We start from the raw sequence: 25,501 nt of genomic DNA on the forward strand, positions 1-25,501 counted from the left end.
TCTCTCCTTTGCTCTGTGGGAGTCTGTGTTTACACCAGCTTCCCCCCGAGGTCCCTAGCTGGTCTTCCTCAGTTTCCTCTGGTGCAGCAGCTGTCATGGCTGGCTCTAAAGTAGACCCTGCTGGCTCTTCCAGGTCGTCCTCCGAGGAAGACTCTGGGGCAGGAGGTAAGACTTTTAAAGATGAGAATGTGCAGCAGGGAACCCAAGCCTATGTCCATGTGACTCTCATTTCTGCAGAGTGCCTCTTTCTGGATTTTTCTGGCCCTACAACTATTCTTCAGTTTGCCTAATATGTTTCCAATTTCCCCAGTGACTTAGTCTTTTAGTGTGTTTGCTACACATGACCACTGACATCACCAGCCCTGGTTCATGGGTCTTGAGGGGATATAAGGAAGGTAACTTACAAAGAATGGTAATTATAGTTTATACTAAATCCTAAAAGATAAAACAGATTCAACTTTAAGGCTATTACTAGTATGTTGATGATTCAGATCTGGGTTTTTGTATCTTCCTCCAACTCCACATACTACAAATAGTTATATAGTATATGGCAGTATTTAAGAGAGCAATAATCTCTAGGGAAGGAAATTTTGAAACATAGCAACAAATTTCTGGATTTATTTAAACTGAAGCAAGCAGCAAGAAGAAATGGCACTAAAATACAGAATGAGAGTGCCCTGAGGCAGCACCTCCGACATTCAAAGACAGAAGCCTTGTTTTTAGATTTAAGAGACAAGTACCCTTCCAGGAAGAACAACTGCTTTAACCACTCTGGATATTCCAAGATCATACAAACACAGAACACTTCCTTCCGTTTCTTCCAAACCAATTAGCAGTCCAGTTCTTTTTTGCCAGGAAAACTCTTTCACTGCAAGGATAGTGGGAGGCTGTTCATTCACCCCACTGAAACGATATGCAGACAGTCGCTGTCCTGTGACTGGGTTTATTACTTCAAGTTGAGGTCCACACACCAGGCAAGCCAGCCCACTTCGCCCTAAAAAAATTAAAGAAATACTAATGTAAGGAAGTACGCAAAAATGCAGAGAATCAGAATATGCATGTAAAATCTGTAAAGTCATAACATTTGGGGGGGGAGTGAGGAGGGGGGGAAGGAACTTATTTTAATAATACTAAGTTTTGGTGCCACACTGGTCACTATTAGTTACATCACAGAGGGATTCCAACAACACAGATGCACTCAAAAGCTGATTTTTACACTGAAGACTATCAGCTTATTTATACAGCTACTGTATTTGTATTCAAGACTTTTTTTCCTCATGCTTAAATTGTACTATCTACCAGCACAGTTTAATTATATTCAAGAACAAGTTTTTTAGATGAACAGAGACATAGGCACACTCAGGGTTGGTTGCATAGTCTGCATAAGAACACTTTCAAAAAGTTCTCTCTCTAATGTGGTACTCCACACAAAAATCAAAACACCTTGGAGTTCTTTGCTAGGCACATTCACCCTTTTAGAGCATCCTATACTAACGCCAAGCTTCCTTGTTAGCACTGAACCAGCCATGAGTGTTACTCACAGCATGAAATCCAAGAGGACAATGGAACCAAGATAAGAAAGGAGCTGAATTATAAATGCATACTGCCTGGAGATGGGAAACTCTGCTCCAGAGTTATATTGGTTCAGGTATGCAGGTAATGTGATGCTTTAATATCTCTAATGGAACATTAAAAGAAATGCGAGTTCAGATCCCCCACCTGAAGAATTATCAGATACCTGAAGAAGTGAGCTGTGACTCACAAAAGCTCATACCTTACCACAAATTTTGTTAGTCTTCTAGGTGCTACTGGACTCCTGCCCTTTTCTACTGCCACAGACAGACTAACACAGCTACCCATCTTGATCTACTTTCAAGAATAGCTCAGAGCAAACTGCATGGTAGTACTCTACACTAAAGGTTAAATGTATGGTCAGAAGTGTGGCATACCAGACTCACCTACCAAATTTGGTAAAAAGTGTGCCTAGCCACTATGAATGCCTGGGAAATGAGAGCACCGAGGGATCCAAAAACTGTCCCAAGCTGTTTATTTGCCCCTTCGGAGGAGCTGTTACCTCATCCTTTCTCTCCCCAATTATCCAAGTGTACCCACCATCCACACCTCCATCATGCTGGAATGTAAATTTTTAAGTTGACACAACTGCTCCATCCTTGAGCTCCTATTCTGCAACTGGATTTACACAAACATTTCAGCTGCCCACTAACTTCACCAGGGGTTTAAGTAAACCATTTCCTATATGGATGAGATTTGCTTTTCCCAGTTAAGAACGTCCTTCTTTGCCTTCAATTACACAGTATTCACTCTAACTGGGAAAAAATAACAAGTCTCAATTTTACCTCCAGTGAATGCTCCATTAAGTACAGGGTCTAGCGTTATCTCATCTTCTCCAAGAGCTTGTACAGTCACTTCTGGAAACTGCAGCAGACTGCTCGTTACGTGAGCTGTTAGATCTCGCATGGTTCACTGTAGACACACAAAATGAAATTTATTCAGCAATTGGTCAGAAATGCTAAGTATTGGCTTTCATTAACTAAAATTATTACTGTACCTATGGCTAAGGCTATGTATACTGCACACCAAGTAAATCCAAATGCTTGGAATAAATAAGGCAAGACAAGCAAATCTGCATCTTTAAAAAATCTTCAGTGATCCACATTTGTAAAATATTTGGAATTTGTGACATTTGGGAGGAATGCAGACTATGAACTTCAGAGAAGTTAATGCTAGCTATACAGAAACTAAAAGCTTACTTTTAACCACTCTTCCTTTTAATTAAAGAAAAGCCAGCAGTTTCAGGGTCATAATATCCTGTTCCAGAGAATAGATCCTATACTTGCAGGTCAGTTAATGTGCAAGTGTGACACCTCTGGTGGGCAAGGGGACATGACACGATGGGTGGGAAGGAGTCATAACAAGGGAGTTGTAGATACAGAGTACAGTTCATACAAACCAGGCTCCTATTAACAGCACAGGAACTCCTCAAGGGATTAAGCCCACCAAGGGCTAGGAGGCACTATGAGCACATGAACCTGAGGCTCGAACAGCAGGGTGCATATCTGGTTCCTCCATCTCCTTCTCATCTTCACTTCCCTGCTCCTCTGTGAGGCTTTCAAGGCTCATGCTTAAGCTAGGCGTTTCCCAGCTGTGTATTACTAGAATCCAACCTTGTCCCAGGTTACTTCTAGGACTTAAAGAGGGTCTGGAAAAAATCCCTCTATCCATCAGAGGAAGAGATGGGTGTTGCCAGGGACATGGTTTCAGTATTGCTCAGTGACAAAAACAGAAAAGCAGCACCAGCCTGCCACAGGCGCTGGAAGAGCCCTGAACACCAACTAAGGCCAGGCAAACACACAGCCCCCCACCCCTACTGGAAGATGAGCTGAAACTGCTGACCCCGTCCAGTCCCATAACAAGATACTCTGAACTTAGCGATGCAGTATGCCAACCTCAACACAAAATATTGATTGTAGCAATGTGGGAACAGGGGATTTATAGGGAAGCCATATCAATGACAGTCCCTCCCCCACTTATTTCATAAGCTTTTGTTCTCACCTTACTCTCTCACATGCTCTATTAACAGACAAGCAACATAAATAGTTAAGGGTAGGGGGGACTTCTTAGTATCTCAGAACTATTCTTCTGCCCACAGCTATTGCATCAAAAAAAATATCAGACTTTAAAAGACGTGTTCTCAAGCAAAGTGGACGGATGGGGCCTGACAGCTAAAGAAAGCAGTATGCTGGGAAAATTCATTCATTTGGATATGCAAAAGCAAGGGTAAGTCATGATCTGCTGCACCTCTCCAAAACAGTATGTACCCCAATTCTCTCATCTCCCTAAAGTAAACTGCACAAATATGGGATTCCAAGAACATACAAAATTTTAAGATAAGACTGTGGAAGAATTCCTTTTTATTTGATTACATGGGACATTTGATTACATGGATGCAGCTTGCTATAATTTCTAAGGATAGGTTTTGCTTGCAGTCAGGAACAAACTGATGGACCATCCTCCAGATCAAACTGCCCTGCAACCACATCAGTACTCTGCGTTTCTCCATAGGGAACCTCTATAGCAGTGATGGCGAACCTTTTTCAACCCGAGTGCCCAAACTGCAACACAAAACCAACTTATTTATTTCAAAGTGCCAGCACTGCAATTAAACCTGAATACTGAGGTTTTAGTTAAGAAAAAACAACTCCTACAGTTGTCCCAACTAATTAACATCTCTCTCTCTCTCACTCAGGAGCCACGAATGAAAGTAAAGCAAGTTAAATCAAAGCAGTTTGCCCTTCTTTAGACCAGCAACCCTGCTTGCAAGCACTCTCCCTCTCTCTCTCACTCACTCAAGAGTCACGACTGAAAGTAAAGCTAGTTAAATCAAAGCAGTTTGCCCTTCTTTAGACCAGCAGCCCTGCTTGCAAGCTCTCTCTCTCACTCGCTCGCTCAAGAGCCACGACTGAAAGTAAAGCAAGTTAAATTAAAGCAGTTTGCCCTTCTTTAGACCAGCAGCCCTGCTTGCAAGCACTCTCCCTCTCTCTCACTCACTCAAGAGTCACAACTGAAAGTAAAGCAAGTTAAATCAAAGCAGTTTGCCCTTCTTTAGACCAGCAGCCCTGCTTGCAAGCTCTCTCTCTCTCTCACTCGCTCAAGAGCCACGACTGAAAGTAAAGCAAGTTAAATCAAAGCAGCTTACTCTTCTTTAGAAAGCCAGCCCCAGCAGCCTCGCTGCTGCCTCCGCTTCCTGCTGCTAAAGAGACGAGCAGCATGGAGGCAGCCTCGAGGAAAAGGAATCACGTGGGCAGAGCCAAAACCTATGTGATCTCTGCTCAGAGCTACTGGAACGCTGTTGCAGGCGTTCCCTCTCCAAATGAGCCCTGGGCCTAGCGATCGGCGACTTGGCTCGCTTCCCCACAGGGAGGGCTCTGCGTGCCAGCTGTGGCACGCGTGCCATAGGTTCGCCATCGCTGCTCTATAGTGTATGCATTCCCTATGTGATGCATGATGGATTACGGAATGTGTATATTGATGAAGGGCAATCCTCCCATCCTATACAAAGGAATTAGACTATCAACTTGATTTTTACTTGAATTATTCTATATATTTGTGTGTTTACCTTACTCCCAATCATATATACATGATCTTTGAAAAAATTCCGATGGATAGTCACCTGAAATACATGGATAGTCACCTGAAATACATTACAATCACCAAATTTATTTATTGGCAATGGCGTCCATAAATTATTAATTTTAAGAAACAACGAATATTTTAAAATTGGAAATGTTCCACAGAAAAATAAAGTACTGGACATGTTTCTGGAAACTGTTTGATTCTGGAAAATTTTCCACCTCACATACCTGTTGTTACTTTACATGTCATAAAAGTTAGTATTCTGAGTTGCACTTTTCTGGTGCATGACTAACTTGGGAAAGAATTTATGGTGTTCCAAAGTATGAGTCCAGTTTATCCGGATTACTGGAGTAAGTCAATGCCTACATGGACAGTTAAGATAAAATAATGATGGACGTAAAGGTTAGAACAAGGCTACTTCCTGGCCTTGCCTACTATCCCCTAGTCCCTCCCTCTCAGACTATATCAGTTATTTGCAGAACAAGAGAAAGGAGAACAATGCACTTTTCACTGAGAAGCAGCCAGAATAACAATTATATATTGCTGCTATTATCATACTAGATCTTAATAATGTGGTTTTATTAATTTATTGCTGTGAGTGCTTTGTGAGGTTTTTTAAATTGAGGGTGTAAGGTTAAATAATTTACTGACTCTTCAAATTCTAATGATTTGCATCAAGATTTTTTCATTTAAAAGGGTTAAACCAAAATGGTATCATTTCTGTTTTTGTTAAGACTGGATCATATGGAGTCTAATTCTATATATGTTTACCTGAAAGTTCCACTGTGTTCAATTCTCTGTGCGCTTACCAGGAAGCAAGCATCATTATAGTCTTAGTAATATACTAACACCTAAAACAACCTTTTTGGGAGGGGGACAAGACATTAGTTCTACACCAAAACAACAGAATCACAAGTATTTTAATTTCCTATGTGAAGACTCATGGAATCTAGAACTGGATTTCTTTAAGGTACTGCTCTACTCCTATCTGAGAGATATTGGAATCTACCAAATAAAGAGATTAAAGGAAATTAATCCATATCATTTTAAGTGCATTGCTTGTATTTTCCCCTCATCGGCTATTATCTAGTTTTCTAATTTTATTAGATAAAGACAGATCCAACACCCCCAATCAGAATGGAGCATTTCCACATGAAAGAAGGAGATATTCTGCTAATTTCCCCTTCTTGCTGCAGCACTCCATCTCTGTCAGGAACAACTTTCTGGGTGGCAGGCCCTTAGTCATGGCAATACAGGGTGCTGCTGCAGAAAAAGAGGAACAGGTGAAGATCTTTCTTGTAGTTGAATTATGTGGCTCCAAGCCACTATTAAGCACCAGTATCAGGAAGAAAACCTACCTAGCTAACACTGTAACAGAACCCTTTACCCTAAAACATTTTTTATAGTCAATATCATTCTGCTAAGAAAACATGACGAAAAAAGCAAGCAAATGCACTATGATTCAGAGTGTAAAAGCAAAAACTATCCACAATCTCCACAAGGGAACATTTCCTTGCAGGCATTTAAATTATGAAACTTTGTTTGCTTAATTACAATGATAAGACTAGAGCCCCCCTTTAATATGAACTGCAATCTTTACGCCAAGTTTTGCATATGTTTATGCACAGGTGCAAGGTAAGGGTTGATATCTTAGGTACAAACTATGAATAGGTCCATTGAGCCCACTGAGTCTGCTGACTCTGTAGAGTGTACTCAACTGGCATATGTCATTTACTGGATTAAGCTATGGTGTCTATGTCCTCAACTCCACACAGCTGATTTTAAGGGGGTCTTTGTTATCAACTTAAATGACTGCCAAGAACCAAGCAAGCAAGGTACACTTACTCTACACATCACTCCTCCCCTCTAAACCTCCTATCTTAGTTATGAGATTAACACTTAAGTTACCTATAGGTAAACTGTTCAAGAAGACCAATATGCCATAAAGCTTTAAAAATTAAGGGCTATACAGCCAATCACAGCAGAAACCTGCCCTTACTTGCATGAAAGTGCTATTTTGCACAGCAGCAAGACTAGCAACATGTAAAGAATGGAAAACAACATGTAAAGAACAGAGTCACAGTGAACTGCCTAAAATAGTTCAATTTCCTGTACACAGCATTGTTTACACCCATTGCTCTTCCAATTATAGTATACTAAATTATACTATGCTATCCATTTCCATTCTCAAGTGCAGCAGATGACCTTGCTTACAAGTCTTTGAAGTAATAGCCTTAGCTCCCATGGACAGGTCTGAAATATCTGACGGTATGGGGTAGTCTCAGCTTAACCTACCTCTCAGGACTGTTGTGAGGATACAATGGAGGAGAGGAGAATGATGTAAACTGCTTTGGGTCCCCACTGGGGAGAAAGGTGGGTTATAAAAGAAGTAAATAAAATATTCAGCAGAAGGGGAGCAGCCTAACACTAAAAGCGCAACTTTCTGAGTTCACAGCAAAGGTGACAATGGAGTTGGCAACCTCCTCACTTATTACTTGGCCTCTCAGCTATTATACTACACCAACTCTCAAAAAGACATTTACACCAAAAAACACAGTAAGAATGTCCACATTGCAATCTTAGGATTTACATCCTTTGAAAGCCACTAAAGTCCTTTAAAATATTTAACTTTGCTAAGGACTGCATTGTCACTCTAAACCTACACCTGAACAAACTGTGTCTTTATAATAGTTGGGTTGTTTTCCTCCATATTATGCAACTGGAATAAAGCGCACTCACCTCCTCACAAGATTTTGACTATTTTCTGGCCAGAATATCCAGCATATGACCTAGAACGGTTAAATACAATGAAGTGACAACCCAATCCAGATCATACTATAGGCTTAAACAGAAGCAACTGTCCACAGGATTGTATTGTAAGCCAATCTGAGAATATCTAACAGTTTTAGCCGAAATGAAATTTGAACTAGGGACTTAGCTGAAAGAAATATATGGATCTGATCTGCACATGGAGCATGTACCTCTTCAGACTACAAGAAGCAGAATTATATTTTTACTGTTGTTCTAGATAAAGAACTCTCCACAGCTTAGATTCTTGTCCAACACTATTTGCTATGTCAATGTCCATTCAAAAAGAATTTTAAAACAATGTATGCAGCACAGTATTTTAAAACAGCATCGCCCACCTGCAATGTGAAATGGGAAGGAGAGAGTAAATCATTCTCCTGCATGCATGGATCAGGCCAGTAATCCTATGTTACTTCATAGAAACCATACCAGGGCTGTAAATAGCCACAAAAAGCCATCTCGAGGGCACTTCAACCCAACCAAAGCACCACATGGCCAAGCCTTAGAAATTTCAACATTTACCAGCTCACTTGGAAGCAGAGCGCTTGAACAACATGGGATTTACAAATAAGCAAATATACGTCTGTTCAAACCACAAAGCTAAAATCTATACCCAAAACACACATGGATTTTTTAAAATAGGCTATTCCGCCATGGGTTTAATTGTTTGAAAGGGACTGGCACGTGCTTGAGGGAGGAAAAGAAGCAAAGGATGTGTTTCCACATAATCACGAGCAACTATTACAAACAAAACTGCAGGGTCCCTTCGTTCGAGCAGGAACCGGCGACAGAGGCCGAGGAGCCGCCCCTGCCCAACATACCGGCTTCTGACTGGCCCTAACCGGCAGCGGCGCGCTCTCCTCCGCCTGCAATTGCCGCTTCACAAGATGGCCCACCACTGACGCCTGCCTGCCCTCCCGCGAGGCACACAGCCGAGTGCAGGCCACCTAAGGCGGGGAGAGAAGCAAGAGGAGCTTCCCATACCTTCGACCTCGTAGCCTGAAGGCGGGGGGTGGGGAGTCCCCAACGGGCACCTCAAGCACAGGGCTACTGCCCCGGGGGAGGAGGTGCCTCAGGTAGCCGGCACAGCCATGTGCTACTAAAGCGCACACTTATGTAAGGAGGCTGGCAGCGACGCCTCGCAGGTAGCCTGCCACTTCCCGAGGAAGCCGCTGGGCCTAGTCGGTAGGCTCCGCGAGCCACCCCGCTGCCTCATCCCTCGGCCAGGCCGCCTCTGCCCTTCCCGGGTACCTGCTTCTGGGGCGGGCGTCACTGCCTCCACCGCGCTGCGGGGCCCTCGCTCAGAGCACAGGCATCCTCCTCTCTCTTCGGCCCTGCAGCGATTGAAGAACGGGAGGGAGCGGGCGCCCTTGCCTGATAGCCTCACTGGACCAGGCCGCCACTGCCGCGCTCCCTTGCTCGGTATCTGTCTGCGCAGCAACCTCCTCCTCCCCCCCCTCTCACCCCGCCCCATTACTCACCGGTAGGCAGCAGAAAGGGCGGGGGGGGGGGACGAAAGGGAAGGCCCTAATCTCGCGAGAACAAATCACAGTCGCCGCGGGAATTTTCAAATTCGTAAGCCCCCACCTTTTTTTTAATTATTGTCGTTCGTCAGTCCTGAAACAGCTCTAACCAGGGAGGCGGAGCGGAAAATACCCGGACGCAGCTTATGTTGAACTACAAATCCCAGCGTGCATCGCACGTAACGTGACCGCAGTATCGCACGCCCCCGACCCTTTAAGGGACTGCGTTACAAGACGGAAGGAATATTGGTTTGGTCGTTGGCCGGGGTCTCAGGCACGTCATCTGCGATGTAAAGCCGTCCGGCTTCAAAAGGGCTTATTTCCGGCGTGTAAAGGAGTACAGCTGGGGTGGCGGAAGTGTTCTGCCTCTTTCGAGGACGATCACCTGAGCTGGGGTTATATTCATCGAACTGCGCTTTCAGTAGAGAAGTCCAGCGAGTTAGGCTGAGACGCTTTATGCGTCGGACTGCAAGGCGAAGGGTTAAGATGGAAGGCTAACGTTCATGATACAAACTCTGTGGCTGGCTGCGCAGGAGTAGAAGGCATCGGATGTAATTTTATATGAAGAACGGCAATTGCACGTAGGGAGTTTGCATGAGATATATGGATTGCCAACTCACACTTGAGAAATATCTGGAGATTTGGGGAGTGGAGGGGCTTCAGCAGGGTGTAATGCCTTAGAGTCCACCCTCCAAAGCAGCCATTTTCTGCAGGGCAACTGATCCCTGTGGCCTTGTGATCAGTTGTAATTCTGGGAGCTCTCCAGCCACCACCTGGAAACTGGCAACCCTGTTCACCACCGTGGACTGTCAAGAGTTTCTTTCCTCGTTCCATATTAATTGTAGAATATTAATTTCACCCCAGCCAACCTGACCACTGTTTAAGGACAGTCACTTTTAGGTCAGCAGTGGAATGTTCTGAAGGATTAAAATGTCCCAGCTCTGGTTCGTGAATGTGATTTTTAATGTCAGATTTTTGTCCATTTATTTTTTTGCACAGGGACTGACTTGTTTGTCCAAAGAAGAGAGTGAAAGAGCATTGCTAACACTTCATAGCATATATATTATTGGAAGAACTTGGTATAACATGTTTATTTGTTTTTTTTTTAATGTATAGTCTACTTTTCTCATTGAGATCCAAGGCATGTAAGAAGGCCAGGAGAACTATATGCTGATGTAACCCATTCTGCCCCCCTTCATGATCTGCCCAGGTTCACAGAATCAGCATTGCTGTCAGATGGCCATCTAGCCTCTGCTTAAAAACCTCCAAAGAAGGAGAGCCCATGACCTCCCGAGGAAGCCTGTTCCACTGAGGGGCCACTCTAACTGTCAGGAAGTTCTTCCTTATGTTTAGCCAAAAATTCTTTTGATTTAATTGCAAACCGTTGGCTCTGGTCCGACCTTTGGGGGCAGCAGAAAACAACTTCGCGCCATCCTCTATATGACAGCCCTTCAAGTACTTGAAGATGGTTATCATCTCAGTCGTCTCCTCTTCAGGCTCGCCTCTCCATTCTGAGTTCCTTCAACCTTTCCTCATAGGACTTGGTCTCAGACGCCTCAACATCTGCGTAGCTCTCCTCTGGACATGTTCCAGCTTGTCTGTATCCTTAAATTGTGGTGCCCCAAACTGAACACAATACTCTAGGTGAAGTCTGAGCAGAGTAGAGCAATACCATCACTTCTCGTGATCTAGACACTATGCTTCTGTTTATACAGCCAAAACCCACATTTGCCTTTTGAGCTACCACATCACACTGCTGACTCATGTTCAGTGTATGGTCTACTAGGATCCCTAGATCCTTTTTGCTCATATTACTACAAAGACAAGTCTCCCCCATCCTATAATTATGCTTTTGATTTTTCCTTCCTAAATGCAGAACTTTGCATTCATCTCTGTTGAAATTCATTTTTTAGCCCTGTTTTCAAGCCTGTCAAGATCATCCTGTATCCTTACTCTGTCTTTGACCATATTTGCTACCCCTCCCAATTGAGTATCATCTGAAATTTAATAAGTATTCCCTCTATTACTTCATCCAAATCATTTATAAAAATGTTGAACAGAACAGTTCCTAAGACTGATCCCTGAGGAACTCCACTTGTCACTCTTCTCCAAGAGGATGAGAAACCATTAACTTGCACTCTTTGGGTGCGATCTGTCAACTAGTTACAGATGCACCTAATAGTAATAGGATCCAAACCACATTTTACCAACTCGTCAACAAGGATATTATGTGGAACCTTATTGAAATTGAGATAAACTATGTCTACAGCAGTCCCCTGATCCAGCAAGGCAGTAACTTTCTCAAAGAGATCAGGTTAGTCTGACATGACTTGTTCTTGAGAAACACGTGCTGACCCTTAGTAATCACAGCCATCCTTTCTAAATGCTCTAGGACTGACTATTTGATGATTTGTTCTAAGACTTTTCCAGGTATAGATGTCAAGCTGACGGGTTGGTAGTTACCTGGATCCTCCTTTATCCCCTTCTTGAAGATGGGGACAACATTTGCCTGCCTCCAATCTTCTGGCACCTCGCCTGCTCTCCAAGAATTCTCAATAATGGACAGAGGCTCAGAAATTACATCTGTGAGTTCTTTTAGTACCCTTGGGTGCAATTCATCAGGCCCTGAGGACTTAGTTCCATTTAAAGAAACTAGGTGTTTACATACTAACTCTATGCTGATCCTAGGCTGTAACTCCCCCATCATGTGTTCTGTTATTGCCATATTGAGCACCATTTCCCTCTCAGGAGAAGACTGAGGAAAAGTAGGAATGGAGCAGTTCTGCCCTCTCCATCGCCTGTTAAAATTTCACTTCCCTGTCCCTGCAATGGGCCTGCCGTGTCCTTGCTCTTTTTCTTATTTTGAACATAAGCAAAGAACCCTTTTTGTTGTTTTTAGCATCTTTTGCTAGCCTAAGCTCATACTGAGCTTTAGCTTATCTAACACTCCTTACAAGCATTGGTTATTTGTTTATATTCATCCTTGCTTATAAGGCCCTCCTGCCATTTCCTAAATGAGTTTTTTTAAATTTCTCAGTTCTTTAGAAAGCTGTTTATGAAGTCACCGTGGCTTCTTTAAGCGCTTCCCATTTTTCCTCCTCATAGGAATCATTTGTGATTGTGCTTTCAATATTTCGCTTTTAAGAAACTCCCACCCCTCTTGAACTCCATTCTCTGTAAGTATTTCTGACCATGCGATTCTACCCAGCATAACTTTCAGTTTGTTAAAATTTGCTTTTCTGAAGTCCAGCCTATATGTCTGACTACCTACAGCTTTTTCCTGACCAAAGACTAAATTCCAAAATTACATGCTACCCAGGGCGCCCGCTACTTTCACCTCGTCAACCAGTTCTTCCCTTGTAGGTATCAAGTCCAAGATAGCAAAACCCCTTGTTTCCCTCTGTACTTTCTGAAAAATGAAGTTGTCAGCAAGACAAGTCAGGAATTTATTTGACCTTTCATCTTTAGCTATCTGGGTAATTGAAATCTCCCATGACCACTGTGTCCCATCTCTTTGTGAACTTTGTAGGAGTTTCTCATCCAAGTCTTCTGCTTGGCTTAGTGGTCTATAGCAGATCACCCCCATAGTATCACTATTATTTCTTACTAGTAACAAAGCCCATTGTGGGGAAAAATACAATGGGCTCTGGAAAGGGGAGGGCAGGCGGGCGGGCAGGCGGGCATTGCCACCTCCTCCATGACTGATCCTGGCTGGGTGAAGGGGGGACCAGACATTACAACCTCCTCCACTCCTGATCCCGGCTGGATGAAGGGGGGGGCAAGCATTGCTGCCTGCTCTGTACCTGATCCTGGCCAGGTGAAGGGGGAGCACGTATTGCAACCTACTCCTTGCCTGATTCAGGCAGGATGGGGTAGGGTGAGCATTGCCACCTCCTCTGCTCCTGATACCTGCCAGGTGAAGGGGGGGTGGGCATTGCCTCCTGCTCCATGCCTGATCCCATCTGGGTGATGGCGGGGGCAGGTATTGCCACATGCTCTGCTCCTGATCCTTCTGCTGTAGGGTTTAGCCTAATGGGCATTGCCAGCTTAACCACTGTCCCATTTCATAATCCAAACTTTTTCGAAAGCTTGTCATTCCTTATGTAAACTGTAATAAAATATAGTATGTACATAATAAAATATAACTGCTCAATAAATAAGTATTTGTATTTGTCCGGGGTCTGGGTCCCAGCCCCCAGACTTGCCAGGAGGGAGCAGTGGGAGGCAACCGGGAGGCAGTGGCCCTACCACCCCAGCCAGCAACCAGGTCCAGAACCTGCCCACTCCAGGGGGAAGAGGCGAAAGGCCCAAGCCTCAGAGGGCTGGGGGGAGCAGGGGGAGACCAGCCAGTCCCACCCTCCAGGGGGAAGAGAGGGGGCTAAGCAGGACTGAGGCAAAGGGCCAAGGCAGGGGGAACAGGGACCCAGCAACAGCCCAAACAGAGCCCTTACCTTCCAAGGACGAGAAGCAGCCACTACAGCCCAGAGCCACACCCTGGCTAGAGGACAGCAGCCTGGCTCAGGAGGTGCTAGGAGCCAAGCCCCTCCAGGTGGAGCTGCCACAGGCATTCTGGGGGAGGAGATGGGTAGCCCCGCCCAGCATCAACAAGCAGGCAGCCCAGAAGCTGGCCAGGGCAGCTCCTCGCAAGCAAGGCCAGGCATGCTCAGCAGTACAGAAGCCGGCTGGGGAAGCTCCTCATGAGCAAGGCCAAGGAGACCTCAGCTGGGGATGGCTCGCATTCAACCCCACCCTGCCAGCAAGGCAAGGAAGCCAAGAAGGGATTAGTGGTAGGAGGGAAACACCTGAGGGAAGGCACAGCTGGGCAAAGTCAGGAGAGGGAACAAGCCTAGAAGGAAGGCGGGGCGGGGAAAGGAAACTCTATATAAGGTGGTTAGGAAGAGCTCTGAGGTGGTGGGTGTGAGTAAGGAGTGATGGTGTGGAATGAGAGCAGAGCAGTGCAAGAGTGGAGGCTTGGAGGAGAGTTCTGGGAGAAGGAGATGATGGAGGACGCATCATCTCCAGGTTGAGCAGGCCAGCGAGTGGACTGAGAGGGAATCTGGGTGATGTATACCGCCCCTCCTTCCACAGAGCAGGGTCCTGCAGTATCCCTGGCACCCCTCTGATGTCAGGGCCGGCCCAGCTGGGGCCCCACCCAGCGGAGGCAGCGACAAGCCCTGACAGTATTTTCTTACAATATATACAATTTATTCACATACAGGACTTCAAGCATACAGTCTCATGTCACCAAATTGGCAAAGCTTCAGACGGATCATATCTGTGAGGGGGGGTGCGCTATGTTGAACTCATTATAAACTTACAAGGAAATGAAGTGCATACTGAATTTAAAGAGATGAGGCTTCTTTTCTAAGATGTTGCAACCAGTTATAAGAAACAGGAACATGAAATGCCTGCTGAATCTAAAGAGACAAGGCTTCTTTTCTAGGTTGCTACAAACAGTTATAAGAAACGAATATTCAGTCTCATTGTTCAGACAGTTTGGTATTAGTAAATTTAATCTAAAAATCCATTCTGCTTCTCTTTGCAATAATTTACGTTGTATATCTGTTTCATGGGTGGATTTAATCACATCTACCACAGTAAATTGAAAATCACCGGTGTAAGGATGGCATGCTATGAAATGGGAAGTTAATGGGGCATCCAAGACCTTATTTTTAATTCTTGATCTGTGTTCTTGGATTCTAACCTTTAGAGGTCTAGATGTACTGCCCACATACAATAATCCACAAATATATATTACATATACAACATGGGTAGTAGTACATGTAGAAAAGGAAGAATCATAAATAAGTCTATGGGTTTTAGGATTCCAAATAAATGATAGAAAATTTGCACACATTACAATTTCTGCAAGGGTGGTAACTAGGGATGTGCAACCCCAAAAGATTCGGGTTTCCTGCTTCTGGTTTACCCAGAGCAGGAAAAAAAATTCAGGTAAACCAAAATGGCAAGCCGCTTTGGGTTCAGGTATTTAAGCCAATTCGGGATTATTAGGGAAGATGAGGCCATTGTTTCCAAAGGGAAATGCTGCTCCCGGCTATCTGCGGGCCTGGGGGGGGTGTCATTTTCTTCCCTAATAACACCAGATTTGCAGGGAACCCTCTCTCAACCTTCTGCTCACTGCCATCCACGTTTCAGGAAGATTGGACTTTGGAGGGCCATGTTATGGCCACCCAAAGAAGGTCCCCCCAGCCATCTATCTTCATTGTTTCCTATGGGAAAATTGGGGGGAAGTTTTCCATGAGGCTGGGGGTGGCATTTTGCAAGCAAAATGCACCAAACCTGCAGGGGACCCTCTCCCAACTCTCCTCCCATGGCCACCCAAATTTCAGGGAGATTGGACTTCAGGGGGCCATGTTATGGCCCCCCAAAGAAGGTCCCTCCAGTCGCATTATTTCCTATGAGGACTAACTTCACACCAGAGAATCACAATAAGAAAACTCTGATTCAAAATACACAACAAAACCATATGAAGCAAGTGAGTGAGCAACTAGAAGTGAACTAATGAACAACCTGGTGCCTATGAAAGGTGAGAACACAAGAGCTGTGGGTTTCTGGCCTGTGGCTCAAAGCAGGAAGTTTGATGAATGGGCTATTTCACTGGACATGGTGGGGGGGGGTGAGATTTTTCAAAGATGCCCAGTATCTGGCAAGAATTCTCTCTGCCTATCTAATTTCTGTAGCACCTGGAGAGGTGACAATGCGAGGCCCCCTTTCCCCTCACCTTTTCTCTGTACCAGATCAGTGAGGCACAAAACTGCATGACTCTCCAGGATGTTACAGAAAGAGGAAATTTATTTGGCTTGCATAACAGAGAGACAGAAAAAAATAACATATTGTGTCTGTCCCAACTAACTCTGCCTGGTTATGCAGTCCTCCACCAACCCCACACAGGTGGCTGGGCAGGAAGGGCTGTCATTATCCTCCTTGAGTCCTTCAACTTCTGCAGACTCCTGGTACAAACTGTAGGTGGCATTGACTGTATGCTTCTTTTGTTGGGGGCTAAGGATAGATTATGCCTTCTGCTTGTTTATTGGCCATCTAGTTCCTCATTGGGCACCCTCTTGTGACGGAGGTGCTCTCGGATCCAGTGCTGGAGACACGTAGACAGAGATTCTGCAGGGGCAACATTCATGCCTAGGATTTTATAGTCTCTGGGCCTCTCTCAAATAATGATGGGCCCAGCACATTAAAGAGGCTATACTTTAGAATTAATCTTTTCCACCAAGTCTTTGAAGGGGGAGCTTGTTTCAGGGTTGGAGATTCAAACTGACCCATTATCTACTGAAGGCAAGGGTGAATTTGGCACTGACACTCCACAAAGGAGTGGGGCAGTTAAAATGATCTGCCCATTGAAAAGCATAGATCCTTGTGGATTCCAACACCAGAGAATCACAATATGAAAAATTTGATTAAAAATACACAACAAAACCATATGAAGCAAGTGAGTGAGCAACTAGAAGTGAACTAATGAACAACCTCCCTCAGTGCAGCCAATCTGATGAAAGGGGATCAACTTCACTCCAGAGAATTATCCGTTGAATTCAACCCAAACCAAACTGAACCATGTGTTGAAAACTAGTGGGCTGTTCTAGGAGGCTGGAGGTGGCATTTTGCAAGTAAAATGCACCAAACTTGCAGGGGACCTACTCCTACCTGCTCTCTGGAGATCACTCAAGCATCAGGGAGATGGGACTTCAAGGGGCCATGTAATAGTTCCCCAAAGAAGGTTGACTGCCACCCCACTTTCTATTGTGGGAAAATCCAGACTTCCACAATAGAAACACATGGAATGTGGCATCCATGGCCACAGGCAGAAACCCCTCAATAAAACTCCCAACAGCCCAACAAAACCAAAGACAAACTCCTCAAAATTCCCTAGTATCCCCAGAGCTGGCTGGCCAGCCACTCTCCACGCTTCCCTATGGGGCCAACCATCGCAACAGAGATTCACACACACACACAAAATCAATTTTAAAAAAATTATTTCTTGTTAACAGCAATAAATAAAAAACATCCCATCTCTGTTAAATCACAATGTACAGTCCTAGATTAAATCAACCCCCGCCATCACACCAGAGAATAAAACACACTCCAAAGACAGAACCAATTTTTTTTTTAATTTCATTTATTGGATTTCTAGGAACAGCATTAATAGCACATTCAAATCACAGACCCACCTTGAAACATTTTTTTAAAAAAAATACTGTCCTCCCAGAGAATCCCCCAATCGGGAAGAGCTGCTTGCTGCTGCAGCGACTGGCTCTTTCTCTCAGCCAGTCTCCCTTCAGTGATCACCCCCTCTCCTGCCTCTCTCACTCCCCTCTTCCCCCTCCCATCAATTGAAAGCGGCTGGAAGAGAGCTCTTTGAAGCTTTTTTCCTCTTGCTGCAGCAAGGGAAAAAGGCTTCACAGAGCAACCCGTATCAGCCCAAATCATTTCGGGTTGCTCTGCTTCAGGTTTCCCGAATCGGGCTAGCTCTGCTGGGGCCGATTCTGGAATCACAGATCAACCCGAATTGGGGTTGATTCGAGTTTGCTTTGGGTTTCTGAAACCCAAAGCGCACATCCCTAGTGGTGACCAGTAGGTTGTGTAGTTGCCTCCCTAAGTTCTTGAAAGGAGGAGTGCACTAACATATCCTTCTGATTTTTTGTCTTTCTATAGCCTATTATTGGAGTCTTTTCACATCCCACTAAATTACTAACTGTAATGATTTTAAGTAAATGTGTGTAGGTGTCTTTAAATGCTTGGTGTGGTATAGATGAAGAGTGGGGATGAAAGAGGGATGACTGAATGATATGACTGATTGATGACTGAGAGTATAGGTGGCGTGAATGCAGTTTTAAACTGGAAGTGGAGAAAAAAAGATTCAGTCAGGGCAAGAGAGGCAAGCTGTTTGCAGCCTGAGTATTTTTAAGCAGTTCTGAGAGAAATATGACCTATATTGAAACCTGAACTGTGTGTTTGTGAAAGAACATTCAGTTAGGGAAAAGCAGGCAAACTGTGTGTGCGCCTGACAAAAGGTCTTACTTGTAACTGAGAGAGAAATTAATATCAAAAGCAGGCAAGCTGTGTGCAGCCTGAGCTTGTGTATGTTGTCTGAGAGAAATATAACCTGTGTGGTAAACTGAACTGTGTGTTTGTGAAAGAACATTCAGTCAGGGAAAAGCAGGCAAACTGTGTGCGCCTGAGAAAAGGTCTTATAATTAAGAGAGAAATTAATATCAAAAACAGGCAAACGGTGTGTGAAGCCTGAGAGAAGATGTGTGTGACTGGGTTTAAGTAAAGTAACTTTAAGAACTGAGAACTACTCTTTTGAAACCATTAAGTTTTAGAAGTAATATGAAACCGATAAGCTTCTTATAAAAATAAAAGTTGACTTTTTTTTTATATATCCCAGAGTATCTGTCATTCCTATATCCTATTCCTATCCTCAGGGCCACATAGTATCACAAAAAGCCTGACCCTTGGGCATGTTACTAAAGGGGAAATTTAAATAAAATATATTGGGATATAATATTCCTAGTGGCAGCAATCTACCAAGAAGGGGTGAGAATAAAAGGCTTAAAGGCAAAATCTACCTAAGAGAAAGAAAGGGTCGTAACACTAACTATATGCCAATATTTCCCAATGATATTACTGATTTTGTTTGACAATGGGTTGTAGTCTATTGCCCACATTAAGGACCTACTGGATTCTTTAGATTTAGGTATAAGTAACGTGCTTCAGGGAGTTAAAGCTGCTTTGTTTATAGCTGATTCAACTACATTTTCTGGGTAACGTCATGTCAAAAAGGTTCTACTGAAATGTCTACTACCTTTTTCAAAGTCTCTGTTGTTTGTAGAATTTCTCTTCACTCTTAGATATTGGCCTATGGGGATGTTTCTATGCAGAAATGCTGGATGGAATGAGGAATAATGTAAATAGGATCCTCTATCTGTGGGTTTCCTAAACAAATGTACACCAAGTATACCTTCAAAATCCTTATACACTTTCATGTCCTGAAAATTGGTATGTTTCAAGCTACCTTCCCACCTGCTCCGCTCCTGATCCCAGCTGGGTGAAGATGGAGGATGGGTGTTGCTACCTGCTCCGTTCCTGATCCCAACTGGGTGTAGATGGGGGGCGGGCATTGCCACCTGTTCCGCTCCTGATCCCAGCGGGGTGAAGGCAGGGGACAGGTATTGCTGCCTGCTCCATGCCTGATCCCAGCCTGGGCTTCCCACTGCAGCACGTTCTATGGAGGTACAAGCTGCCTCGTCTGGGCTTCCGTCCACAGTAGCACCCACTGGAGGCACAGCAGGGTAGGAAGTGAGATGTCAGGAACACAGCCTTTAATATAGTAGGATTCCTTTTATTTTCACCCAGAGACACTGAACTGAATTTCCATGCTCAGATACATGTGTTTCCTCACAAGTATATACATCCTTTACATATAATGCTACTTCTCACCCTTCTTTACTTGTCTATTTCTTTTGAACAAGTTGTATCCCTAAGTCATAGTATTCCAATTGTGAGTGTCATTCCACCAAGTTTCAATAATGCCTGTTATGTCATAGTCTCCTTCCTGTATTAGGACTTCAAGTTTCTCCTGCTTGTTTCCCATACTCTGCGCATTAGTGTAGAGACACCGGAAGCCATGAGTTGTATGCCCTGAGGTTTTTGTTTCTGTGCTTACCTGCTAGCATATGTTTCCTAGCATATGTTTCACTCCCTGCAGCTCTTCAGTGTTCCCTTCTACAGTTATAGGCTTTGAATTTTTGTCTCTCTTCCCCCATAGGATTTAGTTTAAAGCCCTCCTTATCAGGTTTGCAAGGCTTTTACCAAACACATTTTTCCTACCCTCTGAGGTGCAAACCATCTCTCGATAGAAGAGCTTCATCTCAAAATTGTAAGCCATGGTCCAAAAAACCAAACCGCTCCTGATGACATCATCTACCTAGCCAGTCATTTATTTGCAGCATTCTTCATTCCCTTCCTAAACCATGGCGTATGACAGGAAGAACTGATGAAAACACAACATGTGCTCCCAGGTCCTTAATCTTTTTATCCAGAACCACATAGTCACTTTTAATGTGTTCTGGACTGTGTCGGGCATTATCACATGTATCAGGAAGGGGATAATAATCTGTGGGTTTGATAAGTCTTCCTACCCTTTCTGTCATACCCTGAATGCGCGCACCTGGTAGACAGCATACCTCTTGAGACAACAAGTCTGGTCAGTACACTTTACTTTTCTACCCCTCTCCATAGGGAGTCCCCAGTTACCAGCACACGCCTTTTCCTGTATTGAGGAATGGAAGCTCGAGTCTTCTCATCTGTAGAGGCCTGAGAAATTTCTTTTAAGGTTCAAGGAGTCTGGGGGAAGTAGCTCTTGATCCAGTAGTCCAGAATCAATATCTGTGGAGAGATCCTGGAACTGATTGCTTAGCATCAGAGGCGCAGAATGTCTCCTGATTATCCTGCTCCTGGGGGTTGCTTTCTTCCATGTGCCTGCCTCTTGTATTAGGTGCTCATCTAAATCCTGAGATACCTTCCCTTCCTCCTCATGTTGCCCTCTGAAAAGTGCTTCATGCATTCTGTCCATGCACTCTTCATCTTCCCTTATTAAATTGAGTGTGGACAAGCATGCCTCAAGTCCCTGTATCTTCTCCTCCAATAGAGCTACCCGCTTATACACTAGAAGCTCTATTCTGTCTGCTAAAACAAGACCAGGAGCTGATTACAATACAAATCATGAGTTGCTAATATCAAAAATTAGAATAAAGCTGAAGAGAAACACTAACAGAATCATTGTGCCAAAATACAATCTAAATAACATTCCTGAAGAATTTAAAGACCAGGTAAGGAACAGATTTGCAATACTAAGTTTAATTGATCATGAGCCAGAAGAACTATGAGCTGAAACCAGAGATATTATCAAGGAAGAATGTGCAAAGACTATTCCTGAAGACAAAAGAAAGGAGAAGCCTAAATGGATGACTGAGGAAACTTTTAAAATTGCTAAAGTTAAACGAGAAACAAAAGCAGAAGTTGACAGAAATAGGGTCAAAATTCTAAATGCAGCTTTTCAGTGACTTGCACATAGAGACAAAGGAATCTATTATAATAACCAGTGCAAAGAAATAAAAGACAACAACAAAAAAGGAAGAACAAGAGATCTGTTCCAAAAGATCCAAGAAATCAAAGGGAAATTCAAGCCACGGCTTGGGATGCTGAAAGATCAACATGAAAATACAATATCTGATCAGGACAAAATAAAGGAAAGATGGAAACAATACACCGAAGAACTATACAAAAGAGATGACAGATGACAAAAGAGATGACAGATACTTTCAACAAAGAATCCTTTGATGAAGAACCAGAAATCCTAGTAAGTGAAGTAAAAGCTGCACTCAAAGCAACTGGGAGAAACAAAACACCTGGAGTAGATGGAATACCAATAGAGCTACTTCAAGCTACAGAAATGGAATCCATCAGAATCTTAACAAGAATCTGTCAACAAATATGGAAAACAACACAGTGGCCCATGGACTGGAAATGCTCAGTCTACATTCCAATTTTTTAAAAAAAGGGATGCCAAAGAGTGCAGCAACTATCAGACTATCGCACTAGTGGAAGGCAGTAGGAAAAGAGGAAGACCTAAAAAGAGATGGCTTGACTCAATAAAGGAAGCCATGTCCTCCAGTTTGCAGGATCTGAGCAAGTATGTTAATGATAGGACATTTTGGAAGTCTTTCCTTCATAGGGTCACCATAGGTCAGAAGCAACTTGATAGCACATAACACACACAATTTAACTTTTAAAATCTTTGGCAGGATTCTAGTTTATTCCCTCCATTCATGATATGAACCAAAAAGCATATATGTATGGGATTTTTTATAACAGAAAAGTATACATGAGAGTTTGCACCACTAGTTTTAATAGAGGGATGCAGCTCAACTCTTATAAAAGAATTCCTTACAACAGCAGTGTTGTGTTGGGAAAAGGGTTAAAAATAGTTTAAATTCAGAGTTGTAATGGATCTTGAATCAATAGTGTGTCAGATGCTTAATTTGCTTTGAAGAAAAGGTTGCTTCTAAAGGAAAAGGGTGCACGAGGTTGCTACAAATCAAAGAAACCTATCACCTACATCTTGACACTACAAAGTACAAACTTAGACTGAGATACCACGCTTGTTCTTCTTGACCCAAGAAATCACCTGATCAATTGACCAATAGCAGTTTCTAAACACATCTTAGTTTCCCAGGCCTTGAGTTAGATTAGGCTATTAGCTCTCTGCCAGGTTTCCCTTTCAGGTCAATACACACAATATCACCCTATATAACCCTATAATGACTGAATGTCAGACTTTGCAACCTATATTCCAACAAATTGCACTATCACATGATATTTCTTGGTATAAATTCTCCTTACTAGGTAGCAACTATTCAAGCTTCTCGATCAATAATCCTTTGCTATGTGCAATCAATGTACATATGCTTTGTTTAAAAGGTTTATTCGTCTGCTTATTAAATGTTTAATCCTTGATTAATGACTACTGATATTAAAACCACAGTAATTACATACCTCATGAGCTCAGTACAGGATAATAGGAATTCTGATGTTCCTTAGTACTGTCAGATAATTTCATAGAAAGGAGTATTGCTAAATCTCCTGGAAATGACGACTAAATGGTGGCAAAAGCTGTTCTGGGGAAGTGGAGCCATTGGAAAGAGGGACTAGGAATTCTAGCCTATCCTGCATTTTATTTTTTGACGCAACTGCATTATGTAATTTATCACCACATCACAATGGTGATGATGATGACCATTTAGGTAGTTTGAGAAAAGGATGTAGTTCTGTTATCAGTTGATATTTGCATGATTAAAGACATGGATATTTGCATGATGGGGAAGGAATAACAAAACATTTATGTTGTATAATGCTCTGCCTGATGGCATGCCAGAAGCAGAAGGCCAATGTTGGAGACAGAAGATTGGACTTGATTAAGCTGGACTCATAGAGCAAGGCAATTCTTATGTTCTCATTGACTTCTGAGTTTTTCAGTCAGTCTATCCTGGCTTTATTTGCCACTTGCTAATATCACTGTAACATCCAGCTGCTTATGTGAATAGATGCAAAAGGGAAGTCCAGAGTTGTGCAACACACAATAGGAACATGGAATGTGAGACGTATGAATCCAGATAAGCACAAAATCGTAAAAAGAGAAATGAAACATTTAAACATTGTAATCCTGGATGTGAATTAACTAAAGTAAACTGGATCAGGACATCTTCAGTCAGAAAATTAGTGTTCTACTGTGGAAATGACAAACTCAGAAGACATAGTGTTGCTCAAATAGTGAGGCGAGATGTAGCCCAAGCAATCAGGAGGATTATAATGCAAAGTTTGACAGAATAATAATATCAGTCAATCTTCAGGGAAGGTTTATCAACATAACCATCATTCAAATTTACACTCCAACTACAGATGCTAAAGAGAAAGAAATTTTATGCAAGTTCCCAGGAACAAATTGATCATACACCTAAACAAGATGCACTGATAATCATAGGTACCTAGAATGCAAAAATAGGAGATAAAGCAGAATCAAACATCAGAAAATTTGTACTAAGATTATGAAATGGAACAGGACAGCAACTCATAGAATTTTGTGAAGCTAACAACGTGTTCATTGCTAACACATGCTTCAGGCAACTGAACAGACGATTGTATATGTGGAAATCACTAGATGGCCGATACAAGGATCAAATCGTAATTGTGAGGAAAAGATAGAGCAGCTGTATTCTTTCTGCTAAAATAAAACCAGGAGCTGATTGTGGTACAGATCATGAATTGTTAATATCAAAAATTAGAATGGAGCTGAAGAGAAATACTAAAAGAATCATAATGCCAAAATATAATTTAAACATTCCTGAAGAATGTAAAGATTGTGTAAACACTTTCTTGCATCATACTTTGCTTTGTCTTCCTTCTCCATTTTATCATCATAGGTGCAGGACATGCTGTCCTGTATCTTTCTCAGCACCCTAGACTAGAGAGATACACAACACCATGCTTTTTCTACTCTTTCCTATCCTCAGTGTTGTTCCTGAAAAGAAAAAGGATTCATATTCCTTTTCTGAAGCTTCAACCAGGCTCTGTATGAGAGTTTGTTCCATTCCACACATGCACTCTGCAGTGCAGGCACATGTACACACACTAGCTGCACATAGTATGCTACTCTGCTAATGGCTCCAGAATCTAACAGAGTATAAAAAGTGCGCAGAGTGACTAATAAACTGCCCCACTAACTACCAAATTAAATTACCCTCAGCAGATTCACTACAGAAAAGCTCTGAGTGATGCAGTTTAACTCATGAGCGGAGGGAGAGAACAGTAGGAAGCTTTCTGAACAAGAGAGAAAAAGAGGAAAGGATGGACTCTTCAAATGCTGCTGCTGCAAACAGTGCTTGCTCCCAGCTCTCTCATCACAACCGGGGACAGTGTATCCCCCCACCAGAAGGAGGCTGGCACCAGCTGACCACACTGAAACCAGGCAACTACAGCATCTGGAAGGCAAGACTGGACATTGTTCTTAAATTTGAAGACCTATACAAGGTAATTATTGATGATGAACACTCCCCCAACTGATCCCCCCATCGGAAACTTGCATGGGATCTAATTTCCTGTATAATGTCTTCAATGTTGGATGATTATTTATCATTAATCAGTGACATCAAATGGCCAAAGAGAAATGCCAAATTATAGAAACATCCCACAAAATGAGTGAGTTATAGCAATGTAACTGCAGAGAAAGCTAGCCACAACTCTGTACGTAGATGGATCCAGGGCCGGCGCCAGAGGTTTTGGCGCCTGCGGCAGCATGCCTTGCGCCTCTGCGCGGCGTGATGATGTCATCGCAGACGTCATCACGCGCCGCAGGGGGGCTGGGCGGCACGCCGATCGCCGAAGCTGCGGGCTGCTGCTGGAGCGGCGCGCGGAGGCTGCTCCACGCG

The 25,501-nt window shown here is 43.3% G+C and overlaps 1 protein-coding gene across 3 annotated transcripts in view; it reads right to left on the reverse strand.

Moving 5' to 3' along the window:
- AHCTF1 (AT-hook containing transcription factor 1) overlaps positions 1 to 9,377 on the reverse strand; it is an 84,564-nt gene extending 75,187 nt beyond the window's left edge. For all 3 annotated transcript variants that reach the window (XM_054975749.1, XM_054975741.1, XM_054975757.1), the window contains exons 1-3: positions 9,214 to 9,377; positions 2,358 to 2,484; positions 741 to 994 (exon numbers count right to left, since the gene is read on the reverse strand). In XM_054975749.1, the coding sequence (XP_054831724.1) occupies positions 741 to 994; positions 2,358 to 2,478 (375 nt within the window). In that variant the 5' untranslated portion in view covers positions 2,479 to 2,484; positions 9,214 to 9,377. The remainder of the gene's footprint in view (positions 1 to 740; positions 995 to 2,357; positions 2,485 to 9,213) is intronic.
- Between the last annotated feature and the right edge of the window lie 16,124 nt (positions 9,378 to 25,501).

Source organism: Eublepharis macularius, chromosome 1 (assembly GCF_028583425.1).
Source record: "Eublepharis macularius isolate TG4126 chromosome 1, MPM_Emac_v1.0, whole genome shotgun sequence".
Lineage (NCBI taxonomy): Eukaryota > Metazoa > Chordata > Lepidosauria > Squamata > Eublepharidae > Eublepharis > Eublepharis macularius.